The sequence below is a fragment of the Saccoglossus kowalevskii genome, chromosome 2 (assembly GCF_978046115.1).
Source record: "Saccoglossus kowalevskii chromosome 2, keSacKowa6.1, whole genome shotgun sequence".
Classification (NCBI taxonomy): domain Eukaryota; kingdom Metazoa; phylum Hemichordata; class Enteropneusta; family Harrimaniidae; genus Saccoglossus; species Saccoglossus kowalevskii.
In genome coordinates, this window is record NC_140642.1 from 4041568 (window position 1) to 4061166 (window position 19599).

Genomic DNA, 19599 nt, shown 5'->3' on the forward strand with positions numbered 1-19599 from the left:
ACCTGTTCATCACAGCAAAGTTTATTCCATATATCATATTTATATTGGTATAAAATCAAATTTAAGTTGAAGACATGTCATGGTGAAATAGATTACAGATTCATTATAAACTTTAGTCAACTAAAAAATGTAATTCACACCAATATAGTTGAAGAATTCTTAATACATTGTATGTCATTAACACGTGAACGGCATAATGTTACCTTATGAATACTGTTTTTATAAGCTTATTGTAAATTAAGGACAGAATTGATAATTCGGTGGCTTTAGGGACAACATCAAAAAGTTCAATGTAGGATAAAAAAACTTAATTCCTTTAGTTTTTTCCCCCACCCCCACTCAAACTTAATTGATAAATATTGATAATGACGCCAGACTACATTCACTATTAAATACAAATTGATAATCTGACAGTAGTATGGCATAGCAGTTGTTGTCGCGTGGGTGCTCTAAGGTCCATGCCCTGGAATTGACCTCATTTGACACATATTTACACTGACCAAACCATTTTCTCATCTCAGATTTGTGTTTTTTCATTTTCTGTTATTTGTGTCCATGATTGGATAAAAGAAAAAAACGAACTACAAATACTCCAAGATTTTTTGACTTCATTAAAAAATAAAAGCGTTTTTGTAGGATGGAAACTTTTTGAGGTCACCCCAAACTAAAGCAAATAAGTTTATCAGACATCGATCTTTTGACGTCATCTCTAATTTTGTGAAATGTTAAAGTAGTTGACTTTGCCGTTCAATGAGTTGCTAATTACAAAGGCACAGTGATGCATATTTGTGTTTATTGGAAGACTTACCATATTAAAATTATCCCCATTGCACATTGCCATAGAAAATATTTTGATTCATTAAATATATACTGAATGCTTAATGTAAATGTACAGTATACAGAATCTAAGCAGAAGAAAAATTATGCTTTTATAAAATAAATCTGGAATATATTTTGAGACCCAATGTTACTGGGACGGATTGAGTCTTTTGACAACATTGCCAGCTAAATTGCTGACTGATTTATTAGAACTGGTTAGGTAAAACCATTTTTTAAATGGTGCACTGTTCAGCTAATTTTACACAGCGTTATAAGGCGCCTTTCAAACAGACACATCCAATCAAATTTAGCCATTTGTTCAACATAAAATACTCTTTTACCCAGGCTGATCCTGCACGGGTTGGTGGAGTCGGCACCAACAAACCAAGCGATTCGGACGATGGGTTGACTTGTATCAGTAATATGATTTGTAACTATAGTAACAAACAAGTGTGAATATGTGTGCAAGTTACAGATACAGTGAAAATTAAGAATTCACACCCAATATACGTTGTGGGAATTAATACATTTGACATCCTATATGAATTCTCATTTCAAATTAAAATCCTTCACTCATATCAAATGGTCATACTACTTAAAGTGTAACTGAATTGGGACAATTGACTTTTTTTGTGTGCAAAATTTATTTATAAACAACATGAAAAAAAATCAAGTGAAAAATGTACATAAATAAACGATCAATAATAATGTTCTGGATAAGGAAACATCCACGTCCAATTTCTTGGGCGACTCAGAACGAGGCTTCAGCAAGAGAACCTAATTAGCATACAAGGGTGATTTGTGATGTCACGGGGGGGGGGGGGGGGGGACTTGTCATCGTTTCACAATGGCCGCTATACGCATGCAGTGCTCGGAAAGCGACACGGAATCTATCTTATCATCGTCTGACGAGAGTTGTGAGATCGAGAAATATGATGACAACGAGAGATGTCACGATTTTGTTTTAGAGTGTCATTGACAAAGTGGCCCATACAGGGGTGAACCGGAGAGAAAATGTGGGTGACCGTGTACCTCCTCAAAATGACCATGACGATTCAGGCACCCGGTTCAGGGACAGGCACAGAGTTTGAACATCGTGACCGAAAATCTTAACGTTATTTTTATTAAACTCCATCTAAACAATGTATCAGTAATGTTAGAAAATTTGCACTCTAAAATGTAAATTTTTGTGCGTCCAATAGATCGCGTGTTCTATTTCCGGTAGGACAAATACCTACAACTGCAAGATCGAAACAAATGAAATTGTACTGATAAATGATTCAGACGTAAAATTGGCACTGCAGATAACGTTATAAGGAGAAGGTCCATCCCAATATTTCCTGGTGTTGACGGCTTTGGTCCACTGATGTCGTAAATTCGAATTATTGTTGCTTTCCCCCAAGGAGAAGACGAGTCGAAGAACCATGAAGCTAAATAGAACTCCCACGCATGGACTGAGTGAAAGAAAATATTAAATAAAGGCTAAAATAAAACCTAATATTACACTTCTTTGTGTATTTGCCAATTTTGCATATATTTGGTATATATTTGTTCGTAAATACCTAGAAAAATCTCGTCTTTCGTTAATAATTTCATTTGTTTGAAAGGTCCATCGACCGTGTCCCAATAATTTGTTTGGAATATCGATCCCTGTTGGTTTCTCCAAACGGTCCCGACGTCCGTCATTCAACACAATCATTTATTTATAGCAATTCACCGGGATCATGTCCCATAGTTTGCGAGCTGTAAAACCAAATAATGAACAAGTACTATTTATTATATATTTTTTTTACCTCGCGAAACTACAACAGTGCGTAGAGTTATCGCGGTGGAACAGTCGCCTTGAAATCGATGGAATTTCAACTATCCATTTCTCACCTTGAAATAACAAAAAAATCGAAGAGCATCGGGGGATATATTATTTACCAGTCTTACCAATCGCTAGTTTTATTTTAATCGAATCTATAAAATTCATGAGTTTTTAGACATTTGTTGGCAACTTCCGTGCTCAAAATGGATGAAAATGTGGGTGTGGTTCTCTCGCAAAGTTCTGTTGATAATACGGTCAAATATGGTTCTGTAACCCAGGTCGTGCCCCGATCAGGTGACCATCAGCCAATCAATGATGTTGTAACAAAGCATATTTGACGCTAATTTAAGGGTCGTCGTACCATCCAATCTCCTGCGTCGATTCGCATAGTTTGTTTGTGCTGTGACAGGCTTCACAATTATTCACTGAAAAACATCGGCATATTTTGACAAACGAATGGGATTTGACCTCAGTTCAAAAAAAAGAAAAAAAACAGGGCTGAGATACAAATCAGTTTTGCAAGTTGGGAAATAAGGTAAACCAGACTAAGGTCGACGATTTTCAGTATCGAAGGACTTCCGTGTGAATCATGATTTTCAAACTGTTCATTGGCTGGTCACCAAATATTTATGGCTACAACTAAATGGACACGCTTTTTCCTGAAAGACCAATAAATTATTTCTGCATGTCAAGCGCTATTCGATTTTTTACAGGGCATGTGGTTTTTATTTGAAAATATTTTTTGTGAGAATACTTTTAAAGTATGTATAGATCGAGCTCAGGTCACTGATCGTGACTTAATTTTGAAAATTGGATGTCAAATTTTACCAGACCGACGCCATCACAACCATCCAATCATAGTTGGAAATGTACGCACTTGTTTTGGAACTTTGTATCAAGATGACTGGCGACAATGCCGACGCACCAGGTGGCGTACGTGTGTTGTGCATGTATTAGTAGTCCGGCCATGGGATCGGTTCTCTTACCAGGAAATAAAATGAGCAAAAAAAAGGTAATTTTATAACAAGAACAGTTTCATTTCGTATATAGCAAATTTTGTAGTATCCGAACGACGATTTCATCGTGTGATTTAAATTTATCACAATTTTCCTTGCAGTCATTACGACACTCGTCACCTTGCCAGTTGTAATGTACTTCACAAAGTTTTTGGTGCCCAATACTCGCAACACTAAAATAATTCAACAAGATATCTTTTTAGTAAAATGTCATTTTACTCATGTCACAATACTTTGAAGTTGATGCCATGAGACTGCGAAGCTGAGGCCACGATGATGCCACAAAATAAGCGAGGCGAACACAGCTTCAATTTTCAATGACGCGATGCTGAAGCGACAATGAAGCCGTGCGTAGATGACAATGATGCCACAAAAGCCAAAGCTTTCGCGAGAACTGTACTGTATGCTGGTTTACTAAACGCTTGCGTATGGAAAATGGTAAACAATCTTGTCTGCTAGCAATCTCCTGCTTTATGGTCCCGTTGGTGGCACCATTTCGGCAACACTCGTAATGCCGAAAAAACTCAGAGAGGGGGCGTGGTCCGGTTTTGGAATATCATTGACTGTTTACCCAATTTATATACCCTTTTCACTTGATTTTTTTTCATAATGTTGTTTATAAATAAATTTTGCACACAAAAAAGTCAATTGGTCCAATTCAGTTACACTTTAATAACTAATAAAAGTCCTGTATATTTAGGTTTGTTGTTTTGAGTTCACTGAATTATGACTGATTATTTCTTGTTCTTTTCATCAGTAACGGGTACATTTCCCATTGTGTTGACTCTGCTAGTTACAAAGGCATATGATTGCTGCCAAATCTAACAGTCATAATCTTATTTTAAATTTTGAAATAATTAATTTCAAGATCGCATGAAGTACAACAAATTATTAAATCATGGCAGATTGTTTCTTCATGTTGCGTATTGCTGTAGTGACGTTAGTCTTTAAAGATGAAACGCAAGCCGACAAGTCATCTTCTATGTTACATACTGTTTGATGTTGTTGCAGTAAAGACCTCTTCAGCATATCTGCTGGGTCATCGCTTATCTGTAAAGTTGACCAAAAATTAGTGACATTGTCATCTTGCACAAATGACAAAACAATTGTATTTATTATTTTTTCCTTCAAAAGTATCATGTGAAATAAGAAAGCTATATGAACATTGGCTCCATGTGAAATATTAGTAATTTTAAAACAAAATCATCTCATCTCCAATAGCACATATCGTGACAATGTCAGTTTTAATACTGTAAGTGAAATAAAACTAGAATGGTGAACAGTATGTAAATCATGCGTTACTTGTATCAACCAGCTTGAAACAAAAAGTACTATGATTTTCCCCCTCTAGTTTAATCAAAGAACTTTTACAAACACTGCTCTGGAGATAAAACATATCAAGTTATATCGGGAGTTAATATGCCAGCAGTATCTATTAATCTAAATATTCTGAACAACCTACCTTTTCACTGTCAGTTCGGAGTTCTTTTAACTCTTGCTGTACACCTTTGATATCTTTAAAAAATACTTTCAGTGCTCTTGCTATTTCTGCATCAATGGAGGCAGCGGATGCTGGACGGTCAATTGACTGAGGTGTAGGTGTCACATGACCATTCATAACATTTACTGTCACATGACCATTAGAACCTGTGCAATAATTGAGCTATGTGGTAATAAGTATTTTCTGTCATGGTCGATTTAAGATACCGCTACATATATAGCAATTATTATCCTGCTTTGTAAATGCTCAATAATTATATTAATTCATGGTAGTATAAATAATAAGTTTTTTTTCCTCAATTGCATGAATGAATAAAACATTATGCCATGATTTGGTCTAGCATTGGCAGGTACAGTTGAGTGAAATCTTTATGTATATAGCATAACTGGATAATATGCAAATCTGACTAAAATAATGTGACATCCAATTTTTTCACAAGGTGGTCTTATTTCCCCAAAAATAATGATACAAGTTCATTACAATAATTTTAAATCCAGTATCAAATTGTGATTATCTTGACACTTGGTGGCGCTGTTTACACTATACACATAAGAATTATGGATTACCATTGACGGCAGATGACTTGTTCTTCAAAGCTGATTTGGCTCCCTTAGCAGTTCTCAATATTTCTAATTTTTGTTTCAAGGAAAATACTTCTTTCCTTGCAGAATCATAAGCATCTTTCAAAATGAGTCCGTCATCTTCTTGCTGTCTGAGCTTCTTCTTTAATGCCGAGATTTCCTTTTCTTTGCTAAGCTAAGAGATAAATTGTCACAGGGGTTATTTCATGATGACAAATACAGCTCAATAATTTTCTTAGGGCAAAAATTTCAGAACTAGATATAAACACCTTGTTTAATGCTTTGTTTGAATATTTCAATTGCCTGAATACATCATTCTGATTGGTTGAGAATGTATTTTTAATTATGAGTACTACCGTACACCACAGTTTTTCATGTTTAGAAGTAGGCTCCCAAATGTGAATAGCAGACAGTAGGGATAAATCTTGTCCCAGTACATAAAAATGTGACCCTTGTTCAAAATGTAAAATATTTTTTCAGAAATATGCAAACAACACCAACAAAATTATTGTTGTCTGCAGTGGCTCGCTCATGAACCTAAAGTTTTGCAGACTGTCAAAATGCAATCGTGGCAATAATATCAACTGAGACGATTTTACAAATATCAACATTGGCACTAGTAAGAAACAGCTTGTCCATGAATAAACCTTTTGAAAGCCAAAATAGGGTGTAATATTTGCTCCACCGCTCAATGTATCTATAATCGCTGTATGCCAGCTCCAAGGCACATTTATATTTCACCATGGTTTCAAATAGCATTTCAGGTGTGTGTCACATTTGTACAAAGCTTGTGATGTTTTAAAGATATTTCCATCTTTCTGAATTACATTTGTAATGATGTTGGTATAATATAATGGTTTATTCATTCAATATACATTTATTGTACACAATCACTCTGCAAGTCAATATAAGATGCAAACTTTGAGTTTAATGCAGGTCAGTTTTACTTACCAGTAATTCTAATCCCTGGTTATCATGTGCCATCCAGGATCCAGATCTGTCACGTAACATGTTCTCAGTAAGACTTACTGTCGACAATTTGCGATTACTAACAGTCCCTCCTGATGTGATTAATTTGAGAAATTAATTAAGGTTAACTATTTCACAAAAGAAAAAATGTTATGAGTCAGGTGAACTGGAGACCTTAGATTCCTTAAAGTGAAAATTAAACAGTTTCAAAATCAGATTTTGAATTGCTTTTAGATTTTGATCCACAATAGGGATAGAATGATTTATAGAGTATTACTTCCATCACTTCTTAACAAACTCAAATTTATTATATAATTAGATATGAACATGAAAAAACAAGTAGGCACAAACATGCAAAAGACAAAGGAAGGAGTGAAAAGGCAATGAGAACCAAGACATGTACACACCGCTAACATTTCACAATTTTTATTTTTTTTACAATTTCTTTGTTAAATTTTCACCAAATGGAACTAATTTCTGATTGACTTCTGGTCTTGATTAACAATTTTGGAAGAATATGCAAATAATGTACTCACCCTGTGTCCCCCATAAAAACAATGTACTCACCCTGTGTCCCCCATAAAAACAATGTACTCACCCTGTGTCCCCCATAAAAACAATGTACTCACTCTGTGTCCCCCATAAAAACAATGTACTCACCCTGTGTTCATCATAAAAACAATGTACTCACCCTGTGTTCCCCATAAAAACAATGTACTCACCCTGTGTTCCTCATAAAAACAATGTACTCACCCTGTGTTCCCATAAAAACAATGTACGCACCCTGTGTTCCCCATAAAAACAATGTACTCACCCTGTGTTCCCCATAACTGCACAACTAATGCATGTGTTTGTAAATATGTCAAGAATTCCATGTCTACTGGCTGGATAGTAAACTGTTTCCTGAAGGCATAGTCAGGATTGCGTGTAGTCCACACTGTTTTAGTTTCAAACTCCTCTTCACAGTTATAAAATTCAAACCTACAAAAAGTAATAATTTATTACTATTATACATCTGTCACCATAATGCCATAAAAGTTGAAGCGTGCCATAATTTTGCGGTATTTTACGGGGTATTTTCATCTTACCATATTAGGAAATAGGAATTCCGAATATGGAATGATTATGCGCATAAGCGTTCTCTAATAATAAAAACAAACATGGCTTGTACCAGGGTTTGACCCTTGTAAATTTGCATATACGTCATACGGTGGGGGGAGCAGCCGAGCCACGGATCATAACACGAATCATGGTTTCCGTGGTCTCAGTTGATATGTTAATTAGTCTGTCTTCTGATTGGTTGAAACATATTAGACATGTCAATCATTACAAGCCCGAATCTGGCTGGTAATGTGAGGGCATTTACACTGATAGCAAGACTGTTGGGATTTTCGTGGTCACATGACTTCCGCGTTCACTGCTCATTTACACAATTTATATTTTTTTTTAAGAATTTTTCATCGGAATCGCAACAGTCTGCAAGCAAGTCTAGATGACACTATGAAATAGCATTCTTTTGTGTGTTACAGTGACATATTTTGAGAAACTTGTCCCAATATTTTTTTAAAAAAAAACGCTTTTTTAAAACAATTCTATGGAACACAATGTTAAATTTCATTTTTTGACTCTTTTTAGAACACAGAAATTTTAAATAACTTAGGACAAGCAAAAGTACATGTATGATTGTTTTACAATTTGAGATATGCCATATGAACCTGGTAAAATCAGACTACATTTTGAGATATGCCACAACATCTCTGCCATAGGAACCTGGTGAAACCAGGCTACAATTTGAGATATGCCACAACATCTCTGACATAGGAACCTGGTAAAACCAGGCTACAATTTGAGATATGCCACAACATCTCTGCCATAGGAACCTGGTAAAACCAAGCTACAATTTGAGATATGCCACAACATCTCTATCATAGGAACCTGGTAAAACCAGGCTACAAATTGAGATATGCCACAACATCTCTATCATAGGAACCTGGTAAAACCAGGCTACAATTTGAGATATGCCACAACATCTCTATCATAGGAACCTGGTAAAACCAGGCTACAATTTGAGATATTCCACAACATCTCTGCCATAGGAACCTGGTAAAATCAGGCTACAATTTGAGATATGCCACAACATCTCTGTCATAGGAACCTGGTAAAACCAGGCTACAATTTGAGATATGCCACAACATCTCTGCCATAGGAACCTGGTAAAACCAGGCTACAATTTGAGATATGCCACAACATCTGTCATTGGAACCTGGTAAAATCAGGCTACAATTTGAGATATGCCACAACATCTCTGCCATAGGAACCTGGTAAAACCAGGCTACAATTTGAGATATGCCACAACATCTCTATCATAGGAACCTGGTAAAACCAGGCTACAATTTGAGATATGCCACAACATCTCTATCATAGGAACCTGGTAAAACCAGGCTACAATTTGAGATATTCCACAACATCTCTGCCATAGGAACCTGGTAAAATCAGGCTACAATTTGAGATATGCCACAACATCTCTGCCATAGGAACCTGGTAAAACCAGGCAACAATTTGAGATATGCCACAACATCTCTGCCATAGGAACCTGGTAAAACCAGGCTACAATTTGAGATATGCCACAACATCTCTGTCATTGGAACCTGGTAAAATCAGGCTACAATTTGAGATATGCCACAACATCTCTGCCATAGGAACCTGGTAAAACCAGGCTACAATTTGAGATATGCCACAACATCTCTGCCATAGGAACCTGGTAAAACCAGGCTACAATTTGAGATATGCCACAACATCTCTGCCATAGGAACCTGGTAAAACCAGGCAACAATTTGAGATATGCCACAACATCTCTGCCATAGGAACCTGGTAAAACCAGGCTACAATTTGAGATATGCCACAACATCTCTGTCATTGGAACCTGGTAAAATCAGGCTACAATTTGAGATATGCCACAACATCTCTGCCATAGGAACCTGGTAAAACCAGGCTACAATTTGAGATATGCCACAACATCTCTGCCATAGGAACCTGGTAAAACCAGGCTACAATTTGAGATATGCCACAACACCTCTGCCATAGGAACCTGGTAAAACCAGGCTACAATTTGAGATATGCCACATCATCTCTATCATTGTAACCTGGTAAAACCAGGCTACAATTTTAGATATGCCACAACATCTCTGCCATAGGAACCTGGTAAAACCAGGCTACAATTTGAGATATGCCACAACATCTCTGCCATAGGAACCTGGTAAAACCAGGCTACAATTTGAGATATGCCACAACATCTCTGCCATAGGAACCTGGTAAAACCAGGCTACAATTTGAGATATGCCACAACATCTCTGCCATAGGAACCTGGTAAAACCAAGCTACAATTTGAGATATGCCACAACATCGCTATCATAGGAACCTGGTAAAACCAGGCTACAATTTTAGATATGCCACAACATCTCAATCATAGGAACTTGGTAAAACCAGGCTACAATTTGAGATATTCCACAACATCTCTGCCATAGGAACCTGGTAAAATCAGGCTACAATTTGAGATATGCCACAACATCTCTGCCATAGGAACCTGGTAAAACCAGGCTACAATTTGAGATATGCCACATCATCTCCGCCATAGGAACCTGGTAAAACCAGGCTACAATTTGAGATATGCCACAACATCTCTATCATAGGAACCTGGTAAAACCAGGCTACAATTTGAGATATGCCACAACATCTCTATCATAGGAACCTGGTAAAACCAGACTACAATTTGAGATATGCCACAACATCTCTGCCATAGGAACCTGGTAAAACCAGGCTACAATTTGAGATATGCCACAACATCTCTATCATAGGAACCTGGTAAAACCAGGCTACAATTTGAGATATTCCACAACATCTCTGCCATAGGAACCTGGTAAAACGAGGCTACAATTTGAGATATGCCACAACATCTTTGCCAGAGGAACCTGGTAAAACGAGGCTACAATTTGAGATATGCCACAACATCTCTGCCATAGGAACATGGTAAAACCAAGCTACAATTTGAGATATGCCACAACATCTCTATCATAGGAACCTGGTAAAACCAGGCTACAATTTGAGATATGCCACAACATCTCTGCCATAGGAACATGGTAAAATCAGGCTACAATTTGAGATATGCCACAACATCTCTGCCATAGGAACCTGGTAAAACCAGGCAACAATTTGAGATATGCCACAACATCTCTGCCATAGGAACCTGGTAAAACCAGGCTACAATTTGAGATATGCCACAACATCTCTGCCATAGGAACCTGGTAAAACCAGGCTACAATTTGAGATATGCCACAACATCTCTGCCATAGGAACCTGGTAAAACGAGGCTACAATTTGAGATATGCCACAACATCTCTGCCATAGGAACCTGGTAAAACGAGGCTACAATTTGAGATATGCCACAACATCTCTATCATAGGAACATGGTAAAACCAAGCTACAATTTGAGATATGCCACAACATCTCTATCATAGGAACCTGGTAAATCCAGGCTACAATTTGAGATATGCCTCAACATCTCTGCCATAGGAACCTGGTAAAACCAGGCTACAATTTGAGATATGCCACAACATCTCTATCATAGGAACCTGGTAAAACCAGGCTACAATTTGAGATATGCCACAACATCTCTGCCATAGGAACCTGGTAAAACCAGGCTACAATTTGAGATATGCCACAACATCTCTATCATAGGAACCTGGTAAAACCAGGCTACAATTTGAGATATGCCACAACATCTCTATCATAGGAACCTGGTAAAACCAGGCTACAATTTGAGATATGCCACAACATCTCTATCATAGGAACCTGGTAAACTCAGGCTACAATTTGAGATATGCCACAACATCTCTGCCACCTGGTAAAACCAGGCTACAATTTGAGATATGCCACAACATCTCTGCCATAGGAACATGGTAAAACCAAGCTACAATTTGAGATATGCCACAACATCTCTATCATAGGAACCTGGTAAAACCAGGCTGCCACAAAGCGGTGAAAGTGGTTAGAATCATTCACGTGCAGACTATGTTAAATAAATTAACGATACCACAACATCTCTATCATAGGAACCTGGTAAAACCAGGCTACAATTTGAGATATGCCACAACATCTCTGCCATAGGAACCTGGTAAAACCAGGCTACAATTTGAGATATGCCACAACATCTCTGCCATAGGAACATGGTAAAACCAAGCTACAATTTGAGATATGCCACAACATCTCTATCATAGGAACCTGGTAAAACCAGGCTACAATTTGAGATATGCCACAACATCTCTGCCATAGGAACCTGGTAAAACCAGGCTACAATTTGAGATATGCCACAACATCTCTATCATAGGAACCTGGTAAAACCAGGCTACAATTTGAGATATTCCACAACATCTCTGCCATAGGAACCTGGTAAAACGAGGCTACAATTTGAGATATGCCACAAAATCTCTATCATAGGAACCTGGTAAAACCAGGCTACAATTTGAGATATGCCACAACATCTCTGCCATAGGAACCTGGTAAAACCAGGCTACAATTTGAGATATGCCACAACATCTCTATCATAGGAACCTGGTAAAACCAGGCTACAATTTGAGATATTCCACAACATCTCTATCATAGGAACCTGATAAAACCAGGCTACAATTTGAGATATGCCACAACATCTCTGCCATAGGAACCTGGTAAAACCAGGCTACAATTTGAGATATGCCACAACATCTCTATCATAGGAACCTGGTAAAACCAGGCTACAAATTGAGATATGCCACAACATCTCTGCCATAGGAACCTGGTAAAACCAGGCTACAATTTGAGATATGCCACAACATCTCTGCTATAGGAACCTGGTAAAACCAGGCTACAATTTGAGATATTCCACAACATCTCTATCATAGGAACCTGATAAAACCAGGCTACAATTTGAGATATGCCACAACATCTCTGCCATAGGAACCTGGTAAAACCAGGCTACAATTTGAGATATGCCACAACATCTCTATCATAGGAACCTGGTAAAACCAGGCTACAAATTGAGATATGCCACAACATCTCTGCCATAGGAACCTGGTAAAACCAGGCTACAATTTGAGATATGCCACAACATCTCTATCACAGGAACCTGGTAAAACCAGGCTACAATTTGAGATATGCCACAACATCTCTATCATAGGAACCTGGTAAACTCAGGCTACAATTTGAGATATGCCACAACATCTCTGCCACCTGGTAAAACCAGGCTGCCACAAAGCGGTGAAAGTGGTTAGAATCATTCACGTGCAGACTATGTTAAATAAATTAATGATACCCAATGTGGTATGTTAGCATTCTTGCCTTGATTATTTTTGTTCATACATGTGATGATATACAGACTTACTTGCAAAATGTACCTCTTGTATTTTCATTTTTCACCCATTTAACACCAAGACAATGAGACAAACACATCATAAAATCCAGTCTTGTATTTAATAGATCAGTGGGATCCAGTACCATGGCATCGTCACCAAGGAGACTGAAATATAACCAATGGTAATATACTTTCATGCAAAAAAACATTTTTATCAACCATTAAATATAGTATAACATTTTATTTTTCACTTTATTTTATTATTTGTAACACACTACACGCTTGTAAGAAGAACAGTTTGCATATAATAAAAAAAACGACAATGGTAAAATACAAGTCTTAATCAAATACAGAAGCACAAAACACAATATAATAAAATAACTACCATATAAAATCTAACTACAAAATTGGGAAGGGGCTCCTTCAGTCACACTACAGAGGTCAAGGCCATGACCCACCCGCAAGGAGATCCTGCTGTGAAACCAAGATAGATGGGAGGTACCAAGAAGATGGCCGCTGAGCCCTGAAATGGGGGGCAGTATGGAGTTCATGAGCCCAGTGTAGTGTGCAGAAGAAGCAGAGCTAAAATAAAATGAAAAAGGGAGAAAGAAATGGGGCGGTGGTGGGAAAAGAAATTGATTGAAAACAAAACAATGCTCACTAAAGCTTGGCTAAATACATGAATGACTATAAAGACAAAGGCACGCAAAAGAAAGCAATTAGCAAGGGACGCCACGGGATGTGTGCAAAAACACATTGATTGGTTCGCACAAAACAAAATTGTGATAGGTAAACAATGCTGTGATAGGTCAAAATAAACGAGCTGTGATAGGCTGAAGGCAAGACGGCCAGAATCCGGATTAGGCTCCAAGCTCAGGGCGTTTTACAAAATCGATTTTAGCAAGCCAAAATCACACTAATATTCATCTTTAAATCAAATAACACTTCTATCATTTTTAGAGAGTAGATACAGAAGCCAACATTTATTTTTATTGGTAGCTTTTAATTTGTATTCAATGCTGCGTCATTACATATAAACCATAGAATTTATATTTTTTTAATGAAAAACTAAATTATTTTTCAGTAAGCATTATGCATCATGGTAATACCCACACCTGACTTTTGGCATCATGATTGACGTTAATTATTTGTGTGATATACAATGATCAGCAGTCAACAAGGTTTGTATCTTCCAGTACAACTAAAACTACATGTCTCTAAAATCTAATATCTAATTTGACAATGATAAGAGTTATACTAGAACATGTGGGCCACCATACCTACTATTTCATTCACAGGGTTAATATTGACTTACTTTTTCTTATTATCACAAGGTTTTAGACTACACTGTACAATTCCTTCTTCTTCTCCTTTATAGTTGTGAATTTCAATTTGATCATCAACTCCCATGAGATAAGCCAAGCTTTGCAACCATATATGAGCACTGAAAGAAAAATACAACATAATAATAATAGTGACTCAGACATGATGAATATCAATAGAAATGCAACAGCCTTTCAGTTTAGTTTATTTTATTCACTAGTATAAATTGTCAGGACACAGTGTCTGGGGCATGTTATAACACTTCTAAATGATAACATGTTTTATGAAAGTAATTTCATTTTTATTAAATACATTTTGTATAATCTTTACCTTCCTAGAAAGACAGGCTCCAAAGGATCCCAGAAAGGGTCATGTTCCTGGAAAGTTAATAAATATTATATATTTATCAGCACTATTGTAACAAACAAACTTCACACGTGAGATGACAATAACAACACATGATCCCAGAATATGGTCTTTCTACTAAAAATGTTTGCTTTACACCCATACTCTGACTACCATATAGACTGTTGACAGTCTAGCTAACATAGAGCGTTCATGATTTACATATCCCACATTGGATACGGTACTCATTCACTCCAGGGTGGAAAAACACAGGAGTCACATATATATAAATGTACCAAAATGAGCCAAGTACGGGTGAAAAGTACGGGTCATATTTTTCAGAAAATTGCGAGTACGGTTGATATTTGTAGCGAGTACGGGTGATATTTGTAGCAAGTACGGGTTACATTTGTAGCGAGTACGGGTGATAGTTGTAGCGAGTACGGGTAGTAATTTAGCAGTACATGGAGGTAATTTAGCAAGAGCGAGTGATAAAATGTAGCCAGTATGGAGGGTGGTGGTAAAATATAGCGAGTACGGGGTGAGGGTATTGCGGGGTAAAATGTACGGGATTTATACAACAATTACGGGTACAGCAAAACACTCAATTGAGAAAGAAAATAGCAGTGGTACGAACTGAAACTAGTTCAATCTAATGAACCGAAACTAGTTCCATCTTACAAAAACTAAATGGAGACGTGAAGCAGCCATGTTTAATTAATTATATATTCACGCAATTTGACACCTATGACGTAGGAAAGTAAAAATTGTTGTATAAATTCCGTACATTTTACCCCGCAATACCCCCACCCCTACTCGCTACATTTTATCACTCGTACTCGCTAAATTACCTCCATGTACTCGCTACGAATACCACCCATACTCGCTACAACTATCACCCGTACTCGCTACAAATATCACCTGTACTTGCTTCAAATATCACCCGTACTCGCTATTTTCTGAAAAGTGCAACCAGTACTTTTCACCCGTACATTTATATACCTCGGAGTCAGGGTACAGTTCAAGGATAGACACTATATGGTATAAGCTATGGCAGTAACTCACTTCATCTATTTCACAGGATACACAACTTTGCAATAACTCACCTCATCTATTTCACAGGGTACACAACTTTGCAATAACTCACCTCATCTATTTCACAGGGTACACAACTTTGCAATAACTCACCTAATCTATTTCACAGGGTACACAACTTTGCAATAACTCACCTCATCTATTTCACAAGGTACACAACAACTTTGCAATAACTCACCTCATCTATTTCACAGGGTACACAACTTTGCAATAACTCAACTCATGTATTTCACAGGGTACACAACTTTGCAATAACTCACCTCATCTATTTCACAGGGTACACAACTTTGCAATAACTCACCTCATCTATATCACAAGGTATACAACTTTGCAATAACTCACCTCATCTATTTCGCAGGGTACACAACTTTGCAATAACTCACCTCATCTATTTCGCAGGGTACACAACTTTGCAATAACTCACCTCATCTATTTCACAAGGTATACAACTTTGAAATAACTCACCTCATCTTTTTTACCGGGTACAGAACAACTTTGCAATAACTCATCTCATCTATTTCACAGGGTACACAACAACTTTGCAATAACTCGCCTCATATTTTTCACAAGGTATACAACTTTGAAATAACTCACCTCATCTATTTCACAGGGTACACAACTTTGCAGTAACCCACCTCATCTATTTCACAGGGTACACAACTTTGCAGTAACTCACCTCATCTATTTCACAGGGTACACAACTTTGCAGTAACTCACCTCGTCTATTTCCGAGATATCAATCTCATTTTCCACATAATTTTGGTAAAGTTCTTCAATAATAAACTTTCTGTTAATAAATTTGGGTTTAGACCAGACCCACACATGATTATTTTCCTTATCCACAATTCTTACTTCTACTTCTTTGGCTTTATCACGCCCAAGTGCATCATGCGAAGCTAAGTTTTTAATATAAGGTTCAAACACTAGTTTCTGTAAAATTCAAAAATATTATATATAGTTGAATCTGTTGCATTGATTTGTGATCTCAGCTTGCCCTGTATATATAAATGGAGGCAGATCACAGAATAGGGTGGAGAGATGGACTACAAAGGGTAGGAAAGATCACTGCATATGGTAAAAAGATCATAGTATAGTTGAAAGGCCATCCATGCATACAGATTAACCATATAGAAGTTTGATAGTAATTACCTAATTAGAATGTAAAAAGAGAAAAAAAGGAATCTTTAAAGAAACAATTTGATGGAATTTAAAAGCATTTGAAAATTAGAGGGTGCATCATGTACATGTACAGCAACACAGAAACAAAAAGTGTTGAAGATATCCATGTTGTTAATTTAAGTTGAATGATCTGACTCTTTCTTATATTCACAAAGTCGTCAGACATTTTGCCACTACATGTTACTATGGCTTTCCCTTCACTTCATTACAGGCAAGCCAAAAAAAAATGAATTCAATCAATTTTTGAAAACAAATTCGCCAGAATCTTTGTATTGCTGGGTCTTATTGAATAGAATGGTTTTGTTTTTTTAATGTATGTCTGTGCACACATGTTCCACAGGTTAAAACCTATGCAGAAAACTACAAACACCAGAACTAATCTTGTACCAAAAGTATGGAAACACCCTATAATCAATTTTTCCCAAAAAAACATTCAAAAAATTCTTTCTCAAACAAAATTCAAGCAAAGCCAACTGATCATTTTTGAATGGTTTATTTTATAAAATGTAATCCAAGCATACCTTGCCGAGTTCTTCACTGATGGCATTTACTTCCGCAGTCATTGGTAATATTTTAATAAAGTCATCATAAATTCGCAAAGCTGCTGGATCAGGTCCTGCATCTTTGTCTTCTTTCTGAAAAAATTGTTCATTACCAAATCCTTCAGCTTCTGCCAACTCAGACTGGAAGAATTCGTAATCGTATTTGTTTATGTCATCCTTGTTTTTTCTTTCATGCGGGAAACCAATATATAAGAAGATACTGTTAGATCCAAGCTTGATTCGATCCTAAAATAAAAAAAATACAAATTTGTTTGATATTATAAACTATACAACCTTGCTTTATTGAGAATCTAGTTTAATAAATGAATAATGATTGGTGATGGATACACACTAACACTTTAATGACACAATGCTGAAATTTAGGTGGGTACAATTTGATTATAAGTAATTACATAACAACAATTATTAATATACATGTTCCTCAATTAACACTACATTCATCTCAATGTCTCTTATAGAATAATATAATATCAAATGTTTTGTGGGAAAAATAGTTTGTTGACGGCAAAATGCATTTATAATATAATACCTAATGAAAATAACATCACATTTTGGACCCTCCACATCTGGTTCTCATTATCAGCATTATAAATGTCCCCATTCTATTTACTTATTTCTATGTATAAAAATGTTTTATTTCAGCCAAATTTTGTTCAATATCTTGAAAAATACATAAGCTTGTCACAAAATTGAACTGGTTTGATTTTTTCAAAATTGTAATATAGCATGTAGCATCACAAAGCTTAATTAACCTATGATGATTTAACATTCAGTTGACACCACATCATGATCATCTTCAGTCTGCCTTTTTTTGGTTTAATTATTCTGATATTATATTAAATAAAAACAATTTGAAATATACCAGCATGTTTAGTCATTTAGAAACAAGTGTGTCACGAAACATATATGAGAGTAAGATTGTTTAGCGCCCTCTGTGACACCTTTGATAAATGTTTTTGTTTTTCTACTCACCAGATGTCTGAGTTCGATTTGTTGTACAACATGTAGTCCATTAACTATAGTCTTAGCAACATCTATTGGTTCTAATGTAACACTAGTTCCAGTGTTACATACAAGTACATGGCTTCCTTGAATTCTGATCAAAGTATAATGAGATAGAATTAGAACATACGCTAAGTATTAAGTGTGTTTTACACAACTCAACTGAACCAGAACTGTTTCTGTTAACGGTACTAAAAAATACTAGGTAGGCAGGCAGGGTTTTAATTACATTTTTCTCAATGATTTGTATTTTTAGTGTATTGCCGAAACATAATGTTTTCAATGTAGGCATGAAAAGTGTCACAATTTAGTTTTCATTACTGGAAGTAAACAACTTAAAAAATTACAACAGTAGTGGAATGGCCATAGATAAATTGCATAAAATGAACTTTGCAATTACTGTAGACACATGATTTGGCCAAGGAAAACATTTCAACACAAGCGATAATAGTGTGCATGAACGCTTATCTTCAGTAAATACACAAAGCTATATGTTCATATAATATCAAAGTTATATTCATTGATTTATGCAATAAATAATTAGTATTGGATTTTTACAAATTAATCTGCGTAGTGTTATAGTAAAAGTAATTTTATATCAGCCACTCTTGAGTCACTGTCAATGTCAACCCATTTTATAAAAATTAATGTTCTAATATCAAAAATATAGAATACATGACCTCAAAGATTTTAAAAATCTTGTTTTTATGAATTATTATTACTACAGGGTTTACTTACCCAAGTCCTTTAAGTTGTATTTTATTTCCTTGTGGTGTGTTACCAGCTCTTCCAATCACTGTTTGACCTTCTGGTAGTGGGTATTTAATTACACCACACAACTGCAGATCTTCATTCACATTTTGCAAGAATGGGTACTGCTTAGTTAAGTTATCACTCTGTTGATCAATAAAAATAAATATAGTGAAAATTTTGTTTTCAAATTTTGCATCTTGATCTTTTTAGTTTACAGACACATCTATTGAATACATGTTTGACAGAAAGCATGGCAATGTT

At 36.2% G+C, this 19599-nt stretch overlaps 1 protein-coding gene across 2 annotated transcripts in view; it reads right to left on the minus strand.

Annotated features, from left to right (window-relative positions):
• Positions 1–5: 5 nt before the first annotated feature.
• Positions 6–19599, minus strand: part of LOC100373911 (kinesin-like protein KIF28) — a 43280-nt gene continuing 23686 nt past the window's right edge. For both annotated transcript variants that reach the window (XM_078007361.2, XM_085507973.1), the window contains 12 exons: positions 19324–19481; positions 18556–18679; positions 17542–17808; positions 16559–16771; positions 14732–14778; positions 14394–14522; positions 13109–13243; positions 7511–7677; positions 6679–6788; positions 5713–5902; positions 5108–5292; positions 6–4695 (listed from right to left, as the gene is read on the minus strand). In XM_078007361.2, the coding sequence (XP_077863487.1) occupies positions 4537–4695; positions 5108–5292; positions 5713–5902; positions 6679–6788; positions 7511–7677; positions 13109–13243; positions 14394–14522; positions 14732–14778; positions 16559–16771; positions 17542–17808; positions 18556–18679; positions 19324–19481 (1884 nt within the window). In that variant the 3' untranslated portion in view covers positions 6–4536. The remainder of the gene's footprint in view (positions 4696–5107; positions 5293–5712; positions 5903–6678; positions 6789–7510; positions 7678–13108; positions 13244–14393; positions 14523–14731; positions 14779–16558; positions 16772–17541; positions 17809–18555; positions 18680–19323; positions 19482–19599) is intronic.